Here is a 22,098-nt window from a genome sequence, read left to right on the forward strand (position 1 = left end):
AGCCTGACTCCTTTCAGAGCAGCTATAAAATGAGTAGGGTTAAGCAATCAAACCCTTTGCCAAATCTGATAAATTGATAAAACATCAATAAAATCATTTTGGCTAATGTTCTATGGCCGAGTTAGTTTGTATTGTAAATGCAAAAGGTAAAATAAGTGAATAACGTCCTTACCTCTATTATAAGACTTTGTGTACACTGTATGAGAAAATAAGCCTATTTTAGTACTTTTATGTCTTCCATTCTGAACTAAATAGTCTTAAATGTGAGAACACTTTTAAAACCTCCATTCACCAACAAAAACAGTACTAAGTCACTCAGCAGGCAGCATTCTATTTTCATTATTATACTATTAATATTTGTGGGGTGAGTAGTAGGCTAGGCTAAGGCTATGCTTGGTAGGAAGGGGAAATGTTTGGTAGCTTTTATGGAGGTGTTTAGGGACAATGTACAGAAATTAAAGGAAATTACACTTTTTAAAATGGTAATTTTGTTTATTGCCTGTGCCATATGCCAATGCTGCTGTGTGCCTCTTCACAAATCTTCATAAATCCAGTATTTCTAGGTGTATTTTTAAAGCCACCATTCAATTAAACTGAGTTACTGGGCAGTTTTCTGATTTTGTTATTAGGCCATTGATTGTTTAACTTGTAAGCCTAGCTTTAGCTACTTTTTCGCCTGGATGTGTTTGGGGGCATTTAGCCTAGCTGGCTAAAGAAAATGTAGGCTCTAATTAAAGAAAATCTTATTTTTTACAATGACAATTTTTTTTGCCAGTATTATGCCAATGCAGCTGTGTGTCTGTTTTTCTGATAAAACAACAATAATTAATTCCTTATGTTGAGAAAAAAAAAACATACATTCATTCTTTTGACTGGGTAAGTTCACAATTTATTGAGTACTACTCTTGGAAGAGTTAGCATCTGATCCTTTATTTTTCATCTCTATTCTTTCTTTCTCTTGTCTTCCTCCCTGAAACACATAGGCACACCCAGTTGGATGAATGCTGCATTCATTACTGTGATGGAGTGGTTCAATATGCATTTTCATACTGTTAATAAACAAAACTTTTTGAAAGTATTTAATGATTTAAAAATTATTTAATTTCACTCTCACTAATTCCTGTAAACTCATGGCATGGCTTAGGGTACATGGTTTTAAAGAGTGTAAACTGTTGGTATACACATTCAAAAAACTGAAAAGTGTGAAAAGCGTTATCGAGTGTGAGTGGGCCGGTCTGGTCCAAAAATGCCAGGGCCGATTTTTTGTCCCAGTCCGCCCCTGATCACAACTGTACCTTTGTCTCAAAGACATATCACAGCTGTAATTGTTCTGATTAGACCATGGGTTAAAGTTCTCCGTCACTACGACGGATTTCCGTCATTTGGTTTTTTTTGGGGGAAAAATCCGTCAAATCATCGTAAACCACACACGCACCCGCTATCTGTTTTGAGGAATTATGATCCTCTCACTGGATCATCAGCGCTGGATGGATGACGGCAGTGTCATTTGATTGACTTGCGGCTCATTCCACCTTCAGATTTTTGGACATTATATAGAAAAGTGACCTCCCTCCTGCCTGGCTGGATTATACTTTCGCGAGTGACCGCGCCACTCCGCACAAGAGTGCTGGAATTTAGGCTAAAGTACTTGAACATGCTTGAAATTGTAACTACTTCGTTTCACATCTGTCTGACTGAACAGTTCTCTTGTATTACAAATACGAGTTTCTTGTAATTCCAGCACGAAACATGAGAGAACGTGAAGACGTTAAGATTGGGCGTTTTGAAAATAAACAACCATTAAATAATGTGATAAAAAAGCGAATCATTTCGAGTATATGTATAAATATTTAACTGTATTAAGTTTAACGTGCTGGGAAATATTGAAATTGACCTTGACAGTGACGTACAAGTGCTTTAATTCCACGTTATAAAGGTGTATGAACCAAATACCGGTCGCTGCAGAATCAAAAGTCCAGGGGGTGGAGCTGGATTTAGATCCAACTCCTCCCACCGTCCATAGTTTCTTTTGGTCAGTCCAGGGAGCTCCAACTACTCCTACGTGTCGCTTACGTTTTCCGACCAGGAAATAGAAATCCAATAAATTCACCCTTTTACCGTTTAAAGATCAAAATGTTCTTTGAATGTAATTTAAATAACAATACACATTTTTTTAAGTTTACAAGAAAACGTAAAAGTGGACAGGAATAATGATTTGTGATTGCCAACATCAAGTACAGTACATTTCTTAAATATGTACTATTTCATTTTTTTTTAACCTTTAATAAAAATTACTTTTTTCGTTAGGACGGTACACTTCAGGTGTGCAGAATGGACAGTGGTATTTACTGCAACAAATAGTGCACTGCACAACTGAAAGCGTCTGTCCTTTTTTCAAAACCGTGATATGCATCTATAGATGGATGGGAAAATATAAATAGCATTATATTAGTTGTGAAGTTTTTCAGTGAACTGGTTAATGAGGATCATGGCCGTTACCTGCACACACTACTGAATAACCCCCCTCGACGTGTCCATGCGAACAGCACAACCATTACAAATTTTAAGTAACTACAGCAAACACGAATTAATTTAACAGTTTATGTCCAATATGAAGAACACAACATACATAAGTATTTAATACATCTGTATTCTGTTTAGCTAACCGTTCGTCTTCTAACATCAGTTTTTACCGTCACTTACTTAGACACCTAGATTAGATAAACTTAACAGTGGTTGTTCTTGCAAACGGAAATAGTCAAGATTTAGTATAATCACCAAAGGAAACTAGTTATTAGCATTAGCGAGATGAAAATTGGTTTATTATTAACCTACTTTCACATTCGTGATTGTTCACAAATGAACGGCATGTGAGTAAATAAGAATAGCAATTTAAGATGACAGCGGTGATTTGGAATGGCTACAACTCCATGTAGTGTTATTACGTCAGACGAATGAAAACACCATGGTGGGAGGAATTGGATCTAAGATCCAGTTCCACCCCCTGGACTTTTGCTTCTGCAGCGACGGGTATCTCGTATGAACTCCACAAACATGACGCGCGAGGTCGTGCACCTCCAATTTTGTAACTTCGCACGCGCCTCAGCGCAATGACCAAAGTCATGTTTGCAGGGTGCATTTCTTCCATTTAAAATGTCAACTTTTTTATTTCTAAACCAATTTAACATGGATGGTGGTGTTCTGTTTGTATTTAAAAGCTCTATCCAGTGGTGTGATTTAGTTTGCCATTTTTGGACATTTAATATTTTTGTAACATACCTACTTAGCAGGTAATCTTACGGCTTATGTTTTTGCGATAGTGAATCTGATAAAAACAAGAGAGCTTCATACCTTTTAAAACTCACCAGGATTCACTAAATTTGACTTGATCTTTTAAATAATTTTCTGGAAGAGGACCCCCAAATAACTCCATTATATAAACATTTATGTACATTTATTGCTCAGGTGTTGCATTTTGTCACTTAATAGATTCTGTCTTCTCTCCTTACACAGGCTGTTTAGATAAATATATTTTATAAATGTGTTTATTGTGTAGAATTAGGCAAAATAGGCCTTGACCCAACTACACCACATTGTCAGTAATTGCTGGCATTGTCTTTTGCTAGGAAATATTTTCAGTCAAATGAAAATTTCTTGCTTTAACCCATGGATTAGACATTAACTGAGTAGATTTTATAATTCATTTAGGCTTAACATTATGTTTTTTTCCATCATAAACATATAAATCTATCACCTTGGTATACCATGGTTTAAAAACATGTAAATCCGGGGGAATTCTGAATTCCAAAGTCCATATTTGTCCTTAACTCATTGTATGAATCCAGAAGTGGTCATTTCAGTGTGTTTGAACATGTATTTGCCATTGGAAATGGTGAATCATCCAGGAACTCAATCTTTGTAAATCCATATACACACACACACTATATGTATATATTAGTGCTGCTTGAAAGTTTGTTAACCACCTAATTGGAGGGACATCTGGCATGTACCGCCTTCTTTAGATCTTGCCACAGCATTTCTACGGAATTAAGGTTCGGACTTTGGGCCAGTCCAGAGTGCAAATCTAAGCCATTCCTTGGTAGTTTTGCTGGAGTTCTTTTGGTCATTGTCTCGTTGCATAATGCATTTCCGCTCTAGATTCAACTCCCTGACTGACATATATATATATATATATATATATATATATATATATATATATATATATATATATATTATAAGTACACAAAGACAGAGGTCCTTCATCAGCTATAGAAGAAAAGTGCTTCTGCTTGCACTTTACCTGGACAGCTGATGAAGGACCCCTGTCTGTTTCTAACATCTTGTTCCTCTGGAAACGCTTTGTACTTTACTACAATTCAATATTTCTCTCTCTCTCTCTCTCTCTCTCTCTCTTTCCACTTACATCTTTGGCATGGTGGCACAGTACTGAGTAAAGGCAAGGTCTCCTCCTTGCTACTCTTTCCCGAGGTCTGTACAGACTGAGTAAAGTGCCCATGTGGTCCAATAGAAGGATATGTTCCAGTATGGGCACCACCCTACGGAAGCCTAGTGCATCGGGACAATTGAATGACTGGGTCAAGGTAGACTGGTGACTCCCACCACGGTTCCAAGAGCAGCCTCTACGGCCCGAACCAGCTGTCCTGCTTAGCCGCTGCATGATCAAGCCCTGGCTCTCTGGGCACAAGGGATTGAGGCAGGTCACACGTATTCCACTGACACATGGATGGCCCATTTTGACTGAGTTACCCCAGGAAAACTTCCTTTCCTCCCCCTCAAACTCACTCTTCAGGACGGTCAGTCTTCTCCAGTCGTGTTCATGGTCGCTGCTAGGAACAATGCCGTCGGAGTGTTTAAAGTACAGACTCCTCCATAGTAGCCGGCCCAGGCTCAGCTCACGCAGTAGACGGCAGGTGGACCCGAAGGAAAGCACGTCGAAGACAGAGAGCCGGAACAGGATGTTCTCATCAGGTGAGAAAGCGCTAGCAGAGAAATGGCTATTTTACAAAAAAAAAAAATATTACACTACTTTTTAAGTGATTTACAAAATGAGTTATCATAATTTTTCTTTTTCCTTACCTGTAGCAAGTAGACTTGACCAGATTGTCCTCTGAATCAGATATTACTATCTGAAAAATAAGTTGACAAAGGAACCTAAATGTCCAACACAACACAAAACTGAAAGCAAAGAAATTTAACTAAATCCTGCTTCAATACCTGTTCAAGATTTATTGTAGAGGAATGTCGTCATCATCAGAATCAGAATCTGAATCAGTCCTACTGCACCTCTGAAATATGTCAAAAGTACTAGTTTAGTGCAACAGGGTAATCTTGATTGTTATATTTCACATTTATTTTGCACTGGTCTCAACATAAATTTAAGGGTCTGCTCCAAACATGTGACCTCAACATATAATATCTTTGACAAATGACTTACGTTTACATGTTAGTACTTACACTTCATCTTCGGGTCTGTTGTTTGGTGTACTTTGGTTCTGGGGTTTAAAAACCTGAGGTTAAAAACAAACAATTCACAAAAACATTAGGTAGTATGTACTGTTCTTCTCTTACGACACATATACTGACCAGCCAGTTCATTAAAGCCACCTCACTCCTCCACTCATATCCTCACTCTACTGACTACTGACCATAGAGATGCACACTGTAGTTCAGATTCAGTGTTCAGGATTAAGTATATTTTTTCCTAATTTGCTTAAAATGTTAACTCACCACAGTGTCAGCCTCACTGAATTCAGTTCTGCTCCTAGTCTCACTGAAATCTTGAAATTAATCTAGATTAATCTAGATTAATCTATATTAAAATGGCTCATATGCGTGCTACCCAAGTAATAACTAAAAGTCAGTTTTTGAGATAGGGTTTCTTAATACAGAGGGTGCATTAGACCAGGGGCTCATCTCCTGTTTCCAAAATGCATCAATGACTGCTTGAGGAAGCTGTTCTACTTTGATACTTGAAGAAAAAATAAAACATGCTCAATAAAATGTAGGCTACTCGTGTTCAACGGTTTATTCAGTTAAACATGAATTTGTAAGCCTACATACTGTACATTAAATAACATGTTTATTCAGCTAAACATGATATTTGAAATGTAAGCCAACATTTAGTACATTTAACCTCACGGCCATAAGTTTCAAAAGTCAGTTTTGGTCCTCTGTAGTTTTAACGGTTAAAAAGAAATATTTAAATAGCAACGAATCTAGCGCTAGGACCATGCAGAAAACGGCCGCTCCGAGCTCCGCTCCGGTAACACTTTACGTTCTTAAAAATGAATTTTCCATGAAGCAAACCTGGCGACTTCGTGGCTGCATCCATGTAAAAACACGTACGATTTGTAATTCACAGGTTTAAAAACTCGTTCTCGCCCCTACTGTGCAATTTGGTTAGGAATACAGCCGAGCTAAACTATCAAGTTGAAAGTCATCATAGTTTGCTTATCCATTTTGACCCAGTTCCCAACCCAACTTTAAGAATAGATTAACGGCGATAATTTTTATATCGTCCGATAAGAGTATCAAATTAACAACCGCCATTAACGCCGTTAACGGCCCACAACTAATATATATATACACAAAAATAGTACTATGTATATTAAAAAGTACTATATCAGATCCACAGACCTTCTCCAAAATGTTTTTGCCGGCACACAAACAAAGTGATCCTGCAATATGTCTTTCCAATTTCCTTTTTCTATCCAGCCAATGTGAATGATCTTTCAGTCCCAGGCACATAGACCACCTCAGAGCAGTCTGGATACAAAAGGACATATGGTCCTTCTTCCATGTCCTTGTAAAACACCCTCATTTTCTGAACAGCTTGTTTCAGCAAATCACGTGCTTCTATCTCTGGGTCAGTAAGTAAGGGGAGTGTTTTTCCTCTCACAGGTTTTAAGTCACATCCATGTGGTACCATCAATCCAATGTTTATCTAGCAAAATAAACAAAGAATATGATTACTGTACATTTTATATGCAACAGCTATTTAAATAGCAATACAAACGTTCATACTGTAACAAATATTATATAATTAAATCTGTCCTTGTAAGCTAATCTGTGGTTGTTATTTTTATTTTTGACTGTAACTAATGCTAAAATGGCCCAAAGGAATGAAAAATAGAGAAGCTTTCATATGGTACCTTGGATGCTTAAAATAGTCATATAGATATATATTTTTAGATGGGTTCCAGGCCGGCCGATGGGCCTGGGATTTTTAACCATTTTTAATCAAATTGGTTTACTGATAAAACCTGACCTAACTGTAAACACATTCTCTTGCAGCTATCCATGTTGAGCAACTTACCTGAACTTGTCTCCTTTCTTGTTTTGATCGTCTCTTTGGCCCACAGCTAAAGGCCTGTCTTTCTTTTGATTTGCTGTTTCTGTACTCCATGAAATGTCTGTAAGATGGGCAAGGCTGTTCAGCTGGAACAAATAGAGCTAATCAACATTTTCAACTGAAAGTTATCAATCGAAATAACATCTGTCCGATTCCTGCTCTCCCACAAAATATTGTTTTTTCTGTCAGAGGATTTACATACATTCTTGTTCCAATTGTTATGCCAAGCTGGCTTCATATTTTGGCAGCCCTTTTATAATCAAATAAATGAGTGCATAGAATAAAAAAACATCTCTGCTAAAGACAGCTAGCTAGCATTTACAATTATATCCTTACATTACTAGCGTTTACATTACTAGCTAGCTAGTGTTACACTTACTGTCATTAACATTTCCAAGTGGTTTAGACATTGATGTAGCATCGGTTTCTGACTGCTCTTTTAAAAACTCCAAAGACTTCCCACATGAAAAACAAAAACTTGCCAACTGGCTAAAATGGGTTCCGCAAAATGGACAAAACATTGCTAATCTTGACTGTCTGCCGCTAACGCCACTCACTCTATCCCCGCAAACAAGTTTGATTGACACAAAGTTCAGCAACAAGTACTTCCTGTTTTGTACCTACCCTTTCCTGTCAGATTCGCCGTTTGTAAATTTGTTTCAGTAGCTGGTAAAAGTATTTCGCATCTTGTAAATTCGTTTTTTGTATTTTTGTAAATTTGTTTCCTAAAATGTAAACTTGTTTTGCCCTTCTCGGCCACCGTACTTACAGCCCCTGGTACAACAACTTGAACCATCCCTCAAAACAAGGAGGTCTCTTCTGAATCCTGGCACCCAGATGGTAGAATGAACTTCCCCTAGCTGTTGGCATCCCTGAAATACTAAAACTTCAAACTAAGACTGAAGACTCACAGTTTCGCTGCACATTTAATTATGCACTTTTAGGAATGTTTACTGTTTTCTTTTCCATTCTAGTCATAGCTTGAACCTGATAGAATTCTTAACATTGACCAGGGGCGATTTTAGGATCTGGTCTTTAGGGGTGCCCAGCCCCCAGTGCTCACAGAGGCACAATACCAAAGTATTGCGCAGGTGCAGAGCAAGTTTTTTGCATAATATAATATTTTAAAAATGTGTTGAGCCAGGGGGTGCTAAGCAACTTCACGGTGGTGCTCTAGCACCACTAAAAATACCCTAGCCTCGCCCCTGACATTGACCATTGCCGTTCTCACGGATTTCTGTAAGTCGTTCTAGAAAAGGGCTTCTGCCAAATGTTGTAAATATAAATCACAAAAACTGCATCGCTGTCCAAGTACTTACAGACTTTATTGGGACTGCATCCCATTAGTGGAATACGCAGCACAACAATGCAAAAATCTCCACTGGTTATTGTTAAATAATGAAAAACAAACAAACCGGCAAACCCAGTGGTTTCAATAAAGTTCAAAGAAGAAAAACTGGAAGCTGTATAGGTCTAGGGTAATAATTTTTTTGAGTTTCAATGGCTGAGCTCAACCATGTACAAAACCCCAGCAACAACGCTGTGCTTCATTCTTTCCTATCAGCGAAACACCCACTACCATGTCACTACTGTGTCAGTGGGACTGTTGTTATGAAAAGTGCATGACCCAAATAATATCCGGTCAGCAGTGGTCCTGTGAACCAAAACTGGCCATTGACGAATAGGGTAAATAGTTGCAGACAAACTACATTAATTAAAGTTCTTTTACACTATGCAACTGTATAACTACAAAATCATTAATAATTTATATTAATTATTATTATTAATTAATCTATTAGATCTGTGTTTTAATTAATAAAGAAATAGCCTAGGTTAATAAAGTTGCAAGTTAGCGTATGTGGCAGGCCTTGTTCTAAACAGCACATACTTTAGCCATGTATGTTGAAATATAAACGTATGACGTACAGAGGTCAATGCATGTTGAAATAAAAACGTAGTGTGCCCAAGCAGACTGACAGATGGTTGAGGTTTTTGTTATGGAAAGCAACGTTATTGAATAGTCATGGAAGGCACATTTACAACATAAGATAAAGCCAAAGTAGATTAATTTGCACCAAACTCTTCCGACTTTGAACTTTTTTTGTCTATTACATTTATTTTCCCCCATTTCTTTTGCTCTAAAACAGCTTTTCAAAGCAATTTTTTTATTATTGCGTTTATATTATAGGGCAACCCTCGCTTCGGTCTCGTGTGTCGTGTATACTCCGTCTGAGGCCACGCCCCTTCCCTCCTCACGTCTCGCGCTGCAGCCTCGCGACCAGATTGACAGTTAACGCCACACGGAAACCTCCTCGGTTAACTTTCATTTAACTCCTCTACGCTGGATACGCTATTTTTATTACCAAAAACGCATTCGCCGCGCGTTGAAACCGCTATTAAAGTAAAAACCCGGAACGAAACGAAAGTTTAGGCGCGGGTTATATGTTTGAAAGATAAAAAAAAGTCGGCGCTCGGAGGGGGATTAGTGGTGTTTGATGGCCGCCGGGGATGGAGCCCAGCTGCCGGCGACCGTGGCGGCCAGCAGGAGTGTGGAGAAGTCGCTGGAGGAGGCGGCGCTGAGCGGGGCGCTCGTCTTGTCTCACCGCAAACTCAAGGAGTTTCCCCGCACCGCCAAGAACTACGACCTGTCCGACATTACACACGCAGGTGAGTGGACTCCGCGACCTGGAGGTTTTAGAGGAAATAAAACGCACAAAAACAGAAGGAGGACGTGTCCGTTAGCTGGAGCCCGCGTCCCTTTGTCCGCCCGGCGTTCACCTGCTCCCCCTTCGGCCTTTATCTCTCCTTCATCGGCCCCGTCGGCCCCCGGGACCCGATAGTGTTAACCGACCGTGCGGAAGTTCAGATGAACTAGGTGGGATAAGTTGAGCGCTGCCTGTCCTTACTACTTTTATTCTGCTTTAGTTTATCGCAATATTCAAAACATCTGAGTTGTCTGTGGTGGTTAGGTGGGTTCGTTTGGCTGTTCTGTCCCCTTCCTGTTGTTTTAAAGAAGTGGGAGGTTGTGAAGTCTAGATATAACCATCGTGCTGCCCAGTTCTGTGTAACAACACTTCATGAGTTTGGCAACCACACTGGGGTTTTTTAATTCAGCTGTTAGATGTCCAAAAACTGATAACTAGGATGCAGATGTTGGACCCCTGCGAGCACACTGAGCAAAGATGTCCTGATGTCTTGCTTTGAAGTAGAGGGAACCACTGAAGGACATCTTGGTATCTTCTCACCAGTACAACCCAAGATGCTTGTAAGACAAAAACATCTGCTACTCATGCGTAGGGCTGTGTGGAAAGAGGAAGTGTTTATAAGCAGTGCGAGGACAAATTATTACTCCTATACGTTTGTGTTTAGCTTGTTTTAGGGACTATTGATTCCTTAATGGAAGAAATGGTTTGTATCCAAGTCCTGATTCACTATCGTTTATCGTTCTTTCCTTTGAAATGACTTTAGTTAATTCACGTAGTTCCTCTTTAAAGGAACGCTTTTCCAGTTTATCTAAATAATGCAGATGATGTGAAAAACCTAACACTCACAAACCGCACACCATTAGGGGGGATATGGTATGACATGGCATTATATTTTGAGTATGTAGTGTCCAGTTTAACAAAGTGCCCATTACCTGCCATTTTTGTTTGATACAGCAACTTGATAGACCAGTCAATGATTCAAGAGCAAAGCTCAACTTGTCACTGTTTCAGACGCAGGCTTCTTAAATGCGTAATCGTGTGAATTACCTCTGGCAACATCCTAAACGTTGGCACAGAGATTGCCATGTTCCTTTGGCAACACTGCCCTCAATCAAAAAAACCGACACCTAGATTACAACACCATCAGTGGAGCAGCGCCACAATCACACCCTGGTTTCTCCTGATCGTCGTGTCGGGTTGACTTGTCTGATTGGCTGTAGCTACTTTCCCACGTTCAGGCATTCTGTTCCACATTGGATCAATCTCTTCGACATAATTATATAATGACTCCTGGCGTAAACATGTGCTATCCCTCAGGTTGAAGCTAATTGCTGGGCTTTTTTTTTTCTTAGCTTAATAAAAGTGATGGGTTGTCGGGCTCAACCCTGGTGTTCAGTAGGCAGACGTGGGACGTTTCGTTGAGTGTGTAATGCTCAGTCCTCCCCCACCATCCTAGATCTGTCCGTTCATCCCTGTCCTCCCATAACCCTGGACGTTTGCACTCCAAAATGGCACCTGTGTATTCACACGCCTCGTAAAACTAGTGAAAGTATCTGTTTATAGGCTAGGCAGTAGGGTCGAGTTAGCTAGTGCAGAGGCCAGTGAGGGTGTGGTGAAGACCATCTAAAGCCTGCAGGTCCATGTGGCTGCCAGCATATGGGTGCAAGGAGAATGGGGCCCAGTCTGCTTGCTTGCTTTCTTTCTTTTTTGGCCTTTCACTCCACTCGCGTCATGCAAGCACACTCTTGACACGTGTGCACACACACACACACACACACACACACACACACACACACACACACACACTCCCTTTCTTTCCCCTGAAGATATCTCTGCAGTATGAACAAACTTCCCCCAGGAAGGCCAGAGGTTCAGCTATACAGGCTGTGCTGGCAAACAAAGCTTGGTTTCATAACGTTGAACCCCTAAAATAGACCTCTCTGTCCGAGTCTGCAATCTGGCAGCTTCTGGGCATTAATAATAAAGCTGTACATTAATATTAAAGAGTATTGACTTGTGCTTGTAGCAACAATAATGCTAGATAGGCTAATCCCCAAAGAAGTGGGGTGTAGTCAGGTCTGATACAGGAACGCTGTGGAACAAATGGAAAAAAAAAGAAATGAGACAGAAATTGGATAAAAATAAGTAAATACACTGAGGAGAGGCAGTAATGGGTAGAAAAAAATAGAAGGCTAAGTGAATAACTGCTGGAAGAGTTCGGCCAGAGGAAAATGACTGAAGCAGGGAAAGATGAAAAGATAAAGATCAAAGCAGAGGTACTGTAATCACACGTCTGTGTGTGTGTGTGTGTGTGTGTGTGTGTGTTGGTCGGTCTGTCAGTTCATAAATATTTGTGTCTCCCTGGCTCCCATACACTTGTGACCACGCCTGGGGCATGAGCCATGTAGCCCACAACAACAGAGTCACTCATTCATAGGAAGCATTCGATAACGAGAGAGTGAGAATGCGGGAGAGTTAGAGGGACACGCACACTCCATTCCCGAGCTAAGCTCAGCAGCAGCAGCTGATGAGGGAGGGAGGGGGAGAGAGAGGGAGGACAGAAGGATGGGTAGGGTGGGAGAGGGGTCCGTGAAATGGGCTTGTGGGCTGCTCCCATTGTGATGTCCTTTTACCTCCCCCTTGACTGGAATCCCATTTCTAAAAGACCTCCTCCTACGGGGTCTGTGTCCTACGGGGTCTGTGTCCTGCTTTTAATCTACCCCTTGCTCTCTTTTGAGGTCCATTGCTCAGCATTTCCTCTTTACTGCAGTTATGTTTCACCCTCTCACTTTCTCTCTGTATCTCTCTGTATGTTTAGCTTTATACTTTTAGTCTAGAACCCCCTAATATATGTGCACAGTAAATCTGAAACACATTAGTATCAGCAAATAGGCTTAAATGCATTTGGACATTATAGTGGCTGTTAATCTGCACACCCTGTCAATTCGTTTAGTTCTAATCCTAATTTATTCTTAAAATGCAACTTTTCCATTTTCTTTATAGCCTTTTAACTTGCTAACAGCGTACGAGTGGTAGGAGTGTTAAACCGAGACCTCTGGCATTAAATTCACGCCACCCTTGGAAATGTCAGGCTATACTTCCCCATTCATACAAAGGGTTGCTAAACACAAACGGCTGGGGCTTTCGCCATGGAGCAGGGACAGTAATGAACTCTGCCTGGCTGCTCTTCCAGTCTTCTGGAGGCCACATAGTGTTAACTGTGGACTATGTAAGCAGTGAGGAGCTTACTCAGCCTGCTTGAGATTACAGCTCTGAATCACTGCAAACGATCTAGAACCTTCTGGATTGTCGCTACGCTGACTGTGCAGAAGGAGGTGAAGGACGCTCACAAAGGCTGGACAGTAACTCCCTTGGAAGACTGTGGCCGATGTATTGTGGTTCTTCTTATGCCAATGTAATAATCATATCAGGGTGACATGACATGAAAGTCTAGTTGAAAATGTTCACACTGTTTAGCTGCCACAAACTGAAAGTGTTGTTGAAAGAGATTTGGGTTCGTTGCATCCTTTCATGATCTCGTACACTATAGGCTGCCTCCTTTGTTTCTGCCTGCCTATTTTCCAATATGTAAGAGTGCAATTATCGAAGAGGATTGTTTCAGGATGAATAAAGTTGTATTGAAATGACAGGCAGTGCTGTTGGTCCTGTTTTAAGCTATCTGGCTGCTAGAGTTGGGTGGTGACTTTCATTAAAGATCTGTGTTGTTTCTGGAGTCTGGGTCTTGTGCATTTCTTTCTGAACCACATATGAACAGGTATAGTCAGATGTGTGTTTGTGAACCAGCACAGTGGTGTGTGTGTTTTTTGTGTTTTTTGAGTGCAACACACAGTTGTGCAGTGTGTTGTGTGTATGTGCAAGTGCCACACACAGTGGTGTAGTGTGCGGTGTGTAAGTGCCACTGCGTAGCGAGCAGTTTATGTGTTAGTGATGTGTATGTGTGTGAGTTGAGTAGTGTGTGGTGTATGTGTGTGAGTTGAGTAGTGTGTGGTGTATGTGTGAGTTGAGTAGTGTGTGGTGTATGTGTGAGTTGAGTAGTGTGTGGTGTATGTGTGTGAGTTGAGTAGTGTGTGGTGTATGTGTGAGAGTTGAGTAGTGTGTGGTGTATGTGTGTGAGTTGAGTAGTGTGTGGTGTATGTGTGTGAGTTGAGTAGTGTGTGGTGTATGTGTGTGAGTTGAGTAGTGTGTGGTGTATGTGTGTGAGTTGAGTAGTGTGTGTGGTGTATGTGTGTGAGTTGAGTAGTGTGTAGTGTGTGCGAGTGTGTTGTGTTGCTTTCCTTCAAACTTGCATTTCCTTTTTATGCTTCTGCCGGAAGCGGATGTGGGCTCTCCCTCTAGAGCTTCTGCTTTATAACCCCCCCTTTACATACTCACCACCTCTTTCTCTCTCTCTCTCTCTCTCTCTCTCTTTCTCTCCCTCTCTCTCTCTCTCTGTCTGTCTCTGTGTCTCTATCTTCCCTCACTCACTCTCTCTGAAAAGTCAACAGATGGTTCAGAAAATCCCTCACAGTTTCAGAGGAGTATTAAAAATACATTATGTGAACTTGACTGCAGGGGATGCTGGATAAATGCATAACAGTTGTCTTGACATATAATTTCAAACAGAAATAGAGGGGAAATGACCCTTCTGTCAGATTCCTAGCCTAGCACATAAACCCCAGCATAGCACTACTGTTCAGTTTATGTCACACTGTTAATCCTGCTCAGAAGGCTACTTCAGTTTTCTGCCATTGCCAGCAGACCTGTACAAAACAGCCTTGTTTCCTCATAGCAATAACAGGTTCCCAGCAGTACCTGAAAGGGTAGAATGAATGCAAACTATTTTCTGGGTGTTAAAAACGGGATGTAAACTGATCAGCAGGAGTGAACTGGATCTGAAATCACGGTCAACTAATGGATTTTTAAAAAAAGGCCTTACTGGATTTTTTCAGCAAATAAATCCCTGATGGAGGTGCTTTCACTACCTGTTTTGTTACAGGAAAAGGTAAAAAAAAAAAAAAAAAAAAAAAACCCCAGAGCAACCTCAGTACCCCCCCCCCCCTAAAATGGATGATCAAATTGAACTTAAATTTATGCAGATTAAAAAATACTTCAACTGACAATCTCTCAATGAACATCTGTAGAAACATTCTCACTTAAGAAACAATATGCTGACAACCGTGTCAAGTGGGAACATTTGTCTTCTAGTCCTTGGCTGACTGGAGTATAAGACGCCATGCATCAGTGTGAACGAGCTGTTCATGATGTTTGGAGAAACAGTAGCACTGATGTAGGTTAGCTGTAGTGGGCTGTTAAACATACTATGGCACAGCCATTCACAGTTTGGCCTTCTTGTAGGTTAGGTAATTTGGAAATGAAATTCATTGTTGCCTATGTGTGCAGTAACCTTATTTAAGTATTGTGGGTTGACCAGCTAAATGTTCCAAATAGTTCATCAACATTACCATAACACTCATCTGACTCATATCGGAAGGTAGAGTTGAGTCACTTTAAGAATGTGTCTGTCCATCATTCACAGTAGAATCCACCTGCTGTGAGCGACCTTTCTTATCGACCGTGTGAGAAGCAGAAAGAGTAATCCAGGAAGAGCTCTCCTAGATCCTTAAACCACACCAGTCTAGATGGTCCAACTTTGGTTTTAAGTGAGGATTTGGACTCGTTTGGACCAGCTCCAGAGACACCACTGTCCCGTTCTAGAGTATGATGCATCTGCCCTGTTCATAAAGTAAAAGTCCTGTCGTAATGTTGCATGACCCACTGGCTAATTCTGCCTGAGTGAGCTAATTGGCAAATTGGCTTGGAACAGAATCCTCTTGTGGAGGATTTTCAGTTGATGAACCTGCGCTTCTGTTCTGTGTTGTAGCAGATTAGGCTTGTTGTGGGAGAGAGAAACGGCAGACACAGAAATTCGCTCCTCCACCCAGTGAAGGCGTTGGGCCCATTTTGTTGGTGCGTCAAAGCCAGAAATCTAAAATCCGGTACCTACATATCTACATTTGACACCATGACCCCCCCTCACCAAGTAGTGTAAGTAGTGAAAGAAAATGGTTGAAGCAAGAAAGGAAATTGAGCAAGCAGATGAATGAAACTCTGAACGTCATCTAAATCCTCTCGGAAGGTTTCGGCTTTCCTGGTCTGTCCTGTGTACTGTTCTGTTAACGTAGCAACACCGCTAGCCTACACACGAGCCCGCTTTGCTGCGCACCAGCTGCCGTAGAGTGAAAGGCTGAAGGATCCTGGGTTCTGATGGCTGCGAATCATAAACGCTGGTCTGTTCTCTTATGTAACTAAAAGCTCTCTCCTCCCCTGCTGGCTTGACTTTGGTGTGTCCAGATGGTGCTCTCAGCACCTCCTGTTTGAGAACCTAGACAGGGTGGTGTGTGTGTGTGGGGGGGGGGGGGGTGTTTTGGGTGGATGAGCAGGCATGGTGGTGATGGGTGTGGGTGGCATTTTTAATCTAAGCTGGAATTTCATCAGTGAACACTGAAGCTTGGCGTGTTGTATGTCTGAACAACACACATTTATTTACAGAGCAGCTTGAACCAAAATCACATGTCTTGCACATTTTCTAGATGTTTTTCTTTTTCGTTTTTTTTTTTTTTTTTTTATCAATATTTAGTATCACGATTTTGTTTTGTTTGTTCACCACCAATGACAAATCATGATCAGATGAATTATCATTCTATGAAGCAATAATACACTCGAGGTTCGTGCTATAACGTGTAATATTGGCACTGCTGTGCTGCGGTCGTAGGCACGAGGCCGCAGGCCGAGTTTCGTAGATCAGCACAGCAGTGCCAATATTACACGTTATACCACGAACCTCGAGTGTATTATTGCGATTATACCACAGTTCAATTATCGCTGTTTATTGAAAGATTTTGAGTTAAAGAGGACGAGAAAATACGACCTGTTTGGTTAAAAACACTCCGCCAGTTAAAATAGTTCCATTCAATGGCTCGCTGCTAAACTTACACAACACTGGAACAGCCTTACCCAATAAATATTATAGAGGTAAGTATACACAAAAACAACTGTTGATAAAGTTGTATTTATTAATACAATAAAGTACAACAATTATTGACCATCCACGGCTGATTGGAGGTTTGTTCAGTCTAGCTCTGAACCAACGAAGCTGCTGATGCTATATAACTCTTGCTTCACATTTCTGACGGATCCATAAAAACATCGTAAAAGCTGATTCATTTCATTTTTGTTGATAATACTAAAATCGACTGCAATGTTGTTGCTTCTTAACCAGGATGTAAATACATTAAGAGCCCAGGACGTTTGTTTTACGGTATTAACTTCGTTTCTCTGCATTTCTAGCTCATCCAAATCATTGTTTGTAAGCGTGACAAACCTTGGCTCATTGGAGGAATCAGGCTGGTCATTTATAGCTTCATCCTCCAGTTTCAGATCGAAACAAATGCATTCGACGCCAATACATTTAACAAACTCCCTGTAATTCATTTTGATAATGTTGCTGCTTGTTTGTAGTTGCGCTGTTTGGCTTGTAAACGCTGCTTCGTTGCTAGGTTACCTGTATGTGGCGGAGTAATACATGGAGAGCTTCGGTTACAGTGCTATAACGTGTAATATTGGCACTCCTAGATCGCCTCTCAGCCAATCACATTGTAGGGTCGGAACTAACTGTGGTATAATGTATGGTAATTGATTTGTGTGATCATTTTTGTTATCTCACTGGTTAATGGATTGGTGTATTTTCTTATTTGTGGCTCATAGTTTTGAGATGCTGAAGGTGAGACAAACTGTTCAACTGTGATTGGTTTATAAGCAGGAAATTGCATTCTCATTGGAAGTATTTGTTTTAGTAACTGTTGCTATTTAGCTAGTTCAGTGATCAACAACATGCATTATAGAAATTTTCCATCTAGATCAAATGCAAGTTTGTTTTCGCTCTTTTCCTTTAACAGACAGAACTTTGGGCCAAAGAATATGACTCCTAGAATATGGTTTAAATTGATAAAGAATGTCCATACCGTGCTTGTAGTGACCTGTGTGAAAATCTCCATCACGCACTCTTCAGTAAACACGCCTCTATAAATGTTGTTTGCCTAACAACTTGGTGAATACTAGCTACTAGCACCGTAGACACTCTCCCAGGAAGAAGTTCCATCACAGCTGATTGATACACCAGAGAGAGAGTGAGTGAAAGAAAGAAAAACTGACATTATAGAAGCATTGATGTCCACCAGCCAAGACATAGCTACATTGTGTGTAATTTGTGTTGACATTGAACATTTGACATTGAGTTCACTTGGGATGGGGAGTAGTGTTATTTGAAACAGCTTAAAGTAATTATTTAGGTAATTGATACAAAAACTGTCCGAGTTGCCTAGAAATTAACCAATAAACAGTTATAAGCAGTCAAACGGGAATTAAGGTGAACTCCCCTTTGAAGCGTTTCCAAGTTTCATAGCAGCGCCCCATTAAAACATGGCGTTCTTTGAACCTGCTTTTATGGCCCTGTAGTCGTGAGCAGTGATGTGGTTCCAGCTCTCGGCTTTGTGCTGCTGGCCAGGAGGCATGAGCCCAGGTTTTCTGAAGATGCTCTGTTTCTCATTTACAGCTGGCACATCTCATCATGCCCCGAAAAGGGGAACTCTCTTGTTTTCCACCATTATCAGAGTCACAGAGGTTACTTGGTTTTTGTGATGAACTAAAATGGAGCGCGCCGTGTGTGTGAGAGGCCACCGTGGTCTGTAGCACAGCCTCATCATTGTTTTGGCACTTGCTGGTTTCGTTGTTATGGTGACGAGACTCCATAACCCCATGCTCGCTAGCAGTAATGCCACCGTGCTGCAGTTAGTACTGGAATATTTTAGAGCTCACGTGTTAATATCCCCCACACTCGTGCTTGGTGAGGTACGCTTTTGATGGTTTAATCCTGGTGTGGTTGTTTATACAGACTCAGGATTTTATGTTCTAAAATGTTGTAAGTGTGAATGAAAGAGTGAAGTTTGGAGGGAGGCATCGAGTGGGTGGTGACTGCAGTGGAGATGAACACAGTCACGTGGGTGCGTGTGGCACACGTGGAGCGCAGCCGTTCACGTGGGTGAGCGTGGTACACGTGTGGCACAACCGTTCACGTGAGTGAGCGCGGAGCATGTCGGCCTGCGCTGTGGCTCCGGTTCTGAGTTTTGCGTATTCTGCGGAGACCCAGAGAGCAGGGTTCCCCCAAGACGGCGTCCATGTTTCTGAAACATCAGCCCTTCTGATGTCCCAGAAAAACGCACACCCCTGTCACAACTGACGTTTCTGCACATGACGAACTGGCTTCGTATTGAGTGTTTTTAGCATTAAGAGGCTGGAACAGAAGACGGCGTCAGGAGAAAGAGGTAAAAAATAAGTAATGTGATACCCCCCCCCCACACACACACACACACACACACTTCACTGTGCGCTGCCGCTGAAGTGGGGCCGCTTACAAGTGGATGCCCTCGCTCGTGTCGAAGACAATGGCTGCTCTGTGCTCAGAGTTCTGCTTTATCGTCAACACCCGCGGAGGCCGAGGTCACGTTTTCTGCGCGGGAGGGAGGTGGAGAGAGGGAGATGTCCGTGTGGCCACCGCAGGGGAAGCATCCTCTGTCAGGTGATAACATCCCGTCCCTATGGCTCTGCGGGACAGCCTGGCCTTCTGACAGGCAGAACGGGGCACTCCCAGTGTAACCGTGTCTCTCTTGGCTACAATCCGCTGATATTCGCTGCTCCTTTATCCAACCTGTTTTGTGAGATTTGTGCCATCTGACATAATCTGTCTTTTGGTGGTATGATAGAGTGGCTTCAGTATGTGCTAGCCTGTTCTTTTAAGAACTGGGATGACAGGTCGGGCCATTCTGTACGTAGTGTACGTAGTTTTGGTGGTGGTACTTTGTCATTTGTTGTGTCTTGATAATTAGTTAGCGTCCTGGTTGAAAACACCGAGCTGCAGGTACAGGGGGTTTCCCAGCGAGAGCCAGAGGACTAACGAACTGATTCATCCACTTGTTGGCATTATTCAGTTCAAATAACCTGCCGGAGGGGAATATAAGGTAGCGGTAATCTGCAAAATCTGATCTGAAAGTTGACTTAATAAGAAGTACCAACCTCATCATTGGATCCCTGTTATTGGATCTGTGTTTGTCTCTGCGTAATGAGAGAGTTGGGCTGAGTCACGCTGCTGGGCTGTGTGTCCCCTTCACACTCTTCTCTCTCTCTCTCTCTCTCTCTCTCTCTCTCTCTTCAGTCCTTCACACTCTCCTTTTCTTCTCTCTCTCTCTTCTCAGTCCTTCTCATGCTTTCTCTGCTATTGTCATGGTGCTGTAATTCACTCGCCCCCTGCTCTCTCTGTCCCCCCCTACCGACAGTGACTCAATGCTTGACACATCAGGTTTGTGAACCGGACATGCACACACACGTGTGCGCTCACACACACACACACACACACACACACACCCACAGTGCCTGAGGTAGAAGGTTAGTATCAAGAGATGTGTGGCGTAATTGGGTTTGGTGGTACATGATTAGTGTCCAGGCACAGACACTCCCATAAGTCTGCATATGTGGATCTATTTGGGGAGCACAGAGAGAGAGGGTGAATGCTTGAGTTGCTCTACCTAATCCAGCTTGGTGTGTGTGTGTGTGTGTGTGTGTGTGTGTGTGTGTGTGTGTGTGTGTGTGTGTGTGTGTGTGTGTGTGTGTGTGTGTGTGTGTGTGTGTGTGTGTGTGTGTGTGTGTGTGTGTGTGTGTGTGCGTGCGTGCGTGCGTGCGTCTTGTGTAGAGGTGGCAGGTCCCCCCCCCCCCCCCCCCATGTTTACCCTCCCCCCCATCTCCTTGTCTCTGTCTGCCCCGCCCCTTCCTTTTCTCTTTCAGTGTCATGCTTATGTGGGTATTTTTTTTGTTAGTTACTTCTCTCTAGTGAAACTTAAGATGTCAGGGCATCTGCTGTGCAAGAGTCACTCACACACACACACACACACACACACACACACACGTCTGCGTGCATTCCCACATGCACACGAAAAGTGAAAGGTAACTTGAAGCCCCTTGAGTTTCAACAGAACTATAGCTCACGGAGTTCTGACCAAAACGATAATTTAAGGGTGATTTCAGGAGGTCTGCCACTGATGTTTGCCTTGTTCGGCTGAGACAGTCTGCACGCCCTTCACTGTCCACTACTGAAGCAGACTGCACGTCCCTTCACTGTCCACTACTGAGACAGACTGCACGTCCCTTCACTGTCCACTACTGAGACAGACTGCACGTCCCTTCACTGTCCACTACTGAAACAGACTGCACGTCCCTTCACTGTCCACTACTGAAACAGACTGCACGTCCCTTCACTGTCCACTACTGAAGCAGACTGCACGTCCCTTCACTGTCCACTACTGAAGCAGACTGCACGTCCCTTCACTGTCCACTACTGAAGCAGACTGCACGCCCTTCACTGTCTACTACTGAAGCAGACTGCACGTCCCTTCACTGTCCACTACTGAAACAGACTGCACGTCCCTTCACTGTCCACTACTGAAACAGACTGCACGTCCCTTCACTGTCCACTACTGAAACAGACTGCACGTCTCTTCACTATCCACTACTGAGACAGACTGCACGTCCCTTCACTGTCCACTACTGAAACAGACTGCACGTCCCTTCACTGTCCACTACTGAAACAGACTGCACGTCCCTTCACTGTCCACTACTGAAACAGACTGCACGTCCCTTCACTGTCCACTACTGAGACAGACTGCACGTCCCTTCACTGTCCACTACTGAGACAGACTGCACGTCCCTTCACTGTCCACTACTGAGACAGACTGCACGCCCTTCACTGTCCACTACTGAGACAGACTGCACGCCCTTCACTGTCCACTACTGAAACAGACAGCACGTCCCTTCACTGTCCACTACTCAGACAGACAGCACGTCCCTTCACTGTCCACTACTGAGACAGACAGCACGTCCCTTCACTGTCCACTACTGAAACAGACAGCACGTCCC

General features: G+C 42.3%; 1 protein-coding gene and 1 long non-coding RNA gene across 8 annotated transcripts in view; one reads left to right on the forward strand and one right to left on the reverse strand.

Annotated features, from left to right (window-relative positions):
- Positions 1-937: 937 nt before the first annotated feature.
- LOC143475073 (uncharacterized) lies at positions 938-8,389 on the reverse strand. 5 transcript variants are annotated; one of them, XR_013120924.1, is made up of 7 exons: positions 7,752-8,389; positions 7,337-7,458; positions 5,476-6,964; positions 5,236-5,306; positions 5,098-5,147; positions 4,804-5,015; positions 938-970 (listed from the first exon to the last, which is right to left on the reverse strand). It is a non-coding gene; the product is annotated as an uncharacterized LOC143475073 (long non-coding RNA). The 5 variants fall into 5 exon arrangements; XR_013120923.1 differs by lacking the exon at positions 938-970 and adding an exon at positions 4,339-4,695; XR_013120922.1 differs by lacking the exon at positions 938-970 and having other exon boundaries at positions 4,339-5,015; positions 5,476-5,528; positions 6,658-6,964; positions 7,752-8,386.
- A 1,239-nt stretch (positions 8,390-9,628) lies between these two features.
- lrch4 (leucine-rich repeats and calponin homology (CH) domain containing 4) overlaps positions 9,629-22,098 on the forward strand; it is a 40,182-nt gene continuing 27,712 nt past the window's right edge. For all 3 annotated transcript variants that reach the window (XR_013120934.1, XM_076972882.1, XM_076972881.1), the window contains exon 1: positions 9,629-10,039. Coding sequence is in view for 2 of the 3 variants with exons in the window: in XM_076972882.1 (XP_076828997.1) it covers positions 9,868-10,039 (172 nt within the window). In the remaining variant the exon portion in view is untranslated. The remainder of the gene's footprint in view (positions 10,040-22,098) is intronic.

Source organism: Brachyhypopomus gauderio, chromosome 14 (genome assembly GCF_052324685.1).
Source record: "Brachyhypopomus gauderio isolate BG-103 chromosome 14, BGAUD_0.2, whole genome shotgun sequence".
Classification (NCBI taxonomy): Eukaryota; Metazoa; Chordata; class Actinopteri; order Gymnotiformes; family Hypopomidae; genus Brachyhypopomus; species Brachyhypopomus gauderio.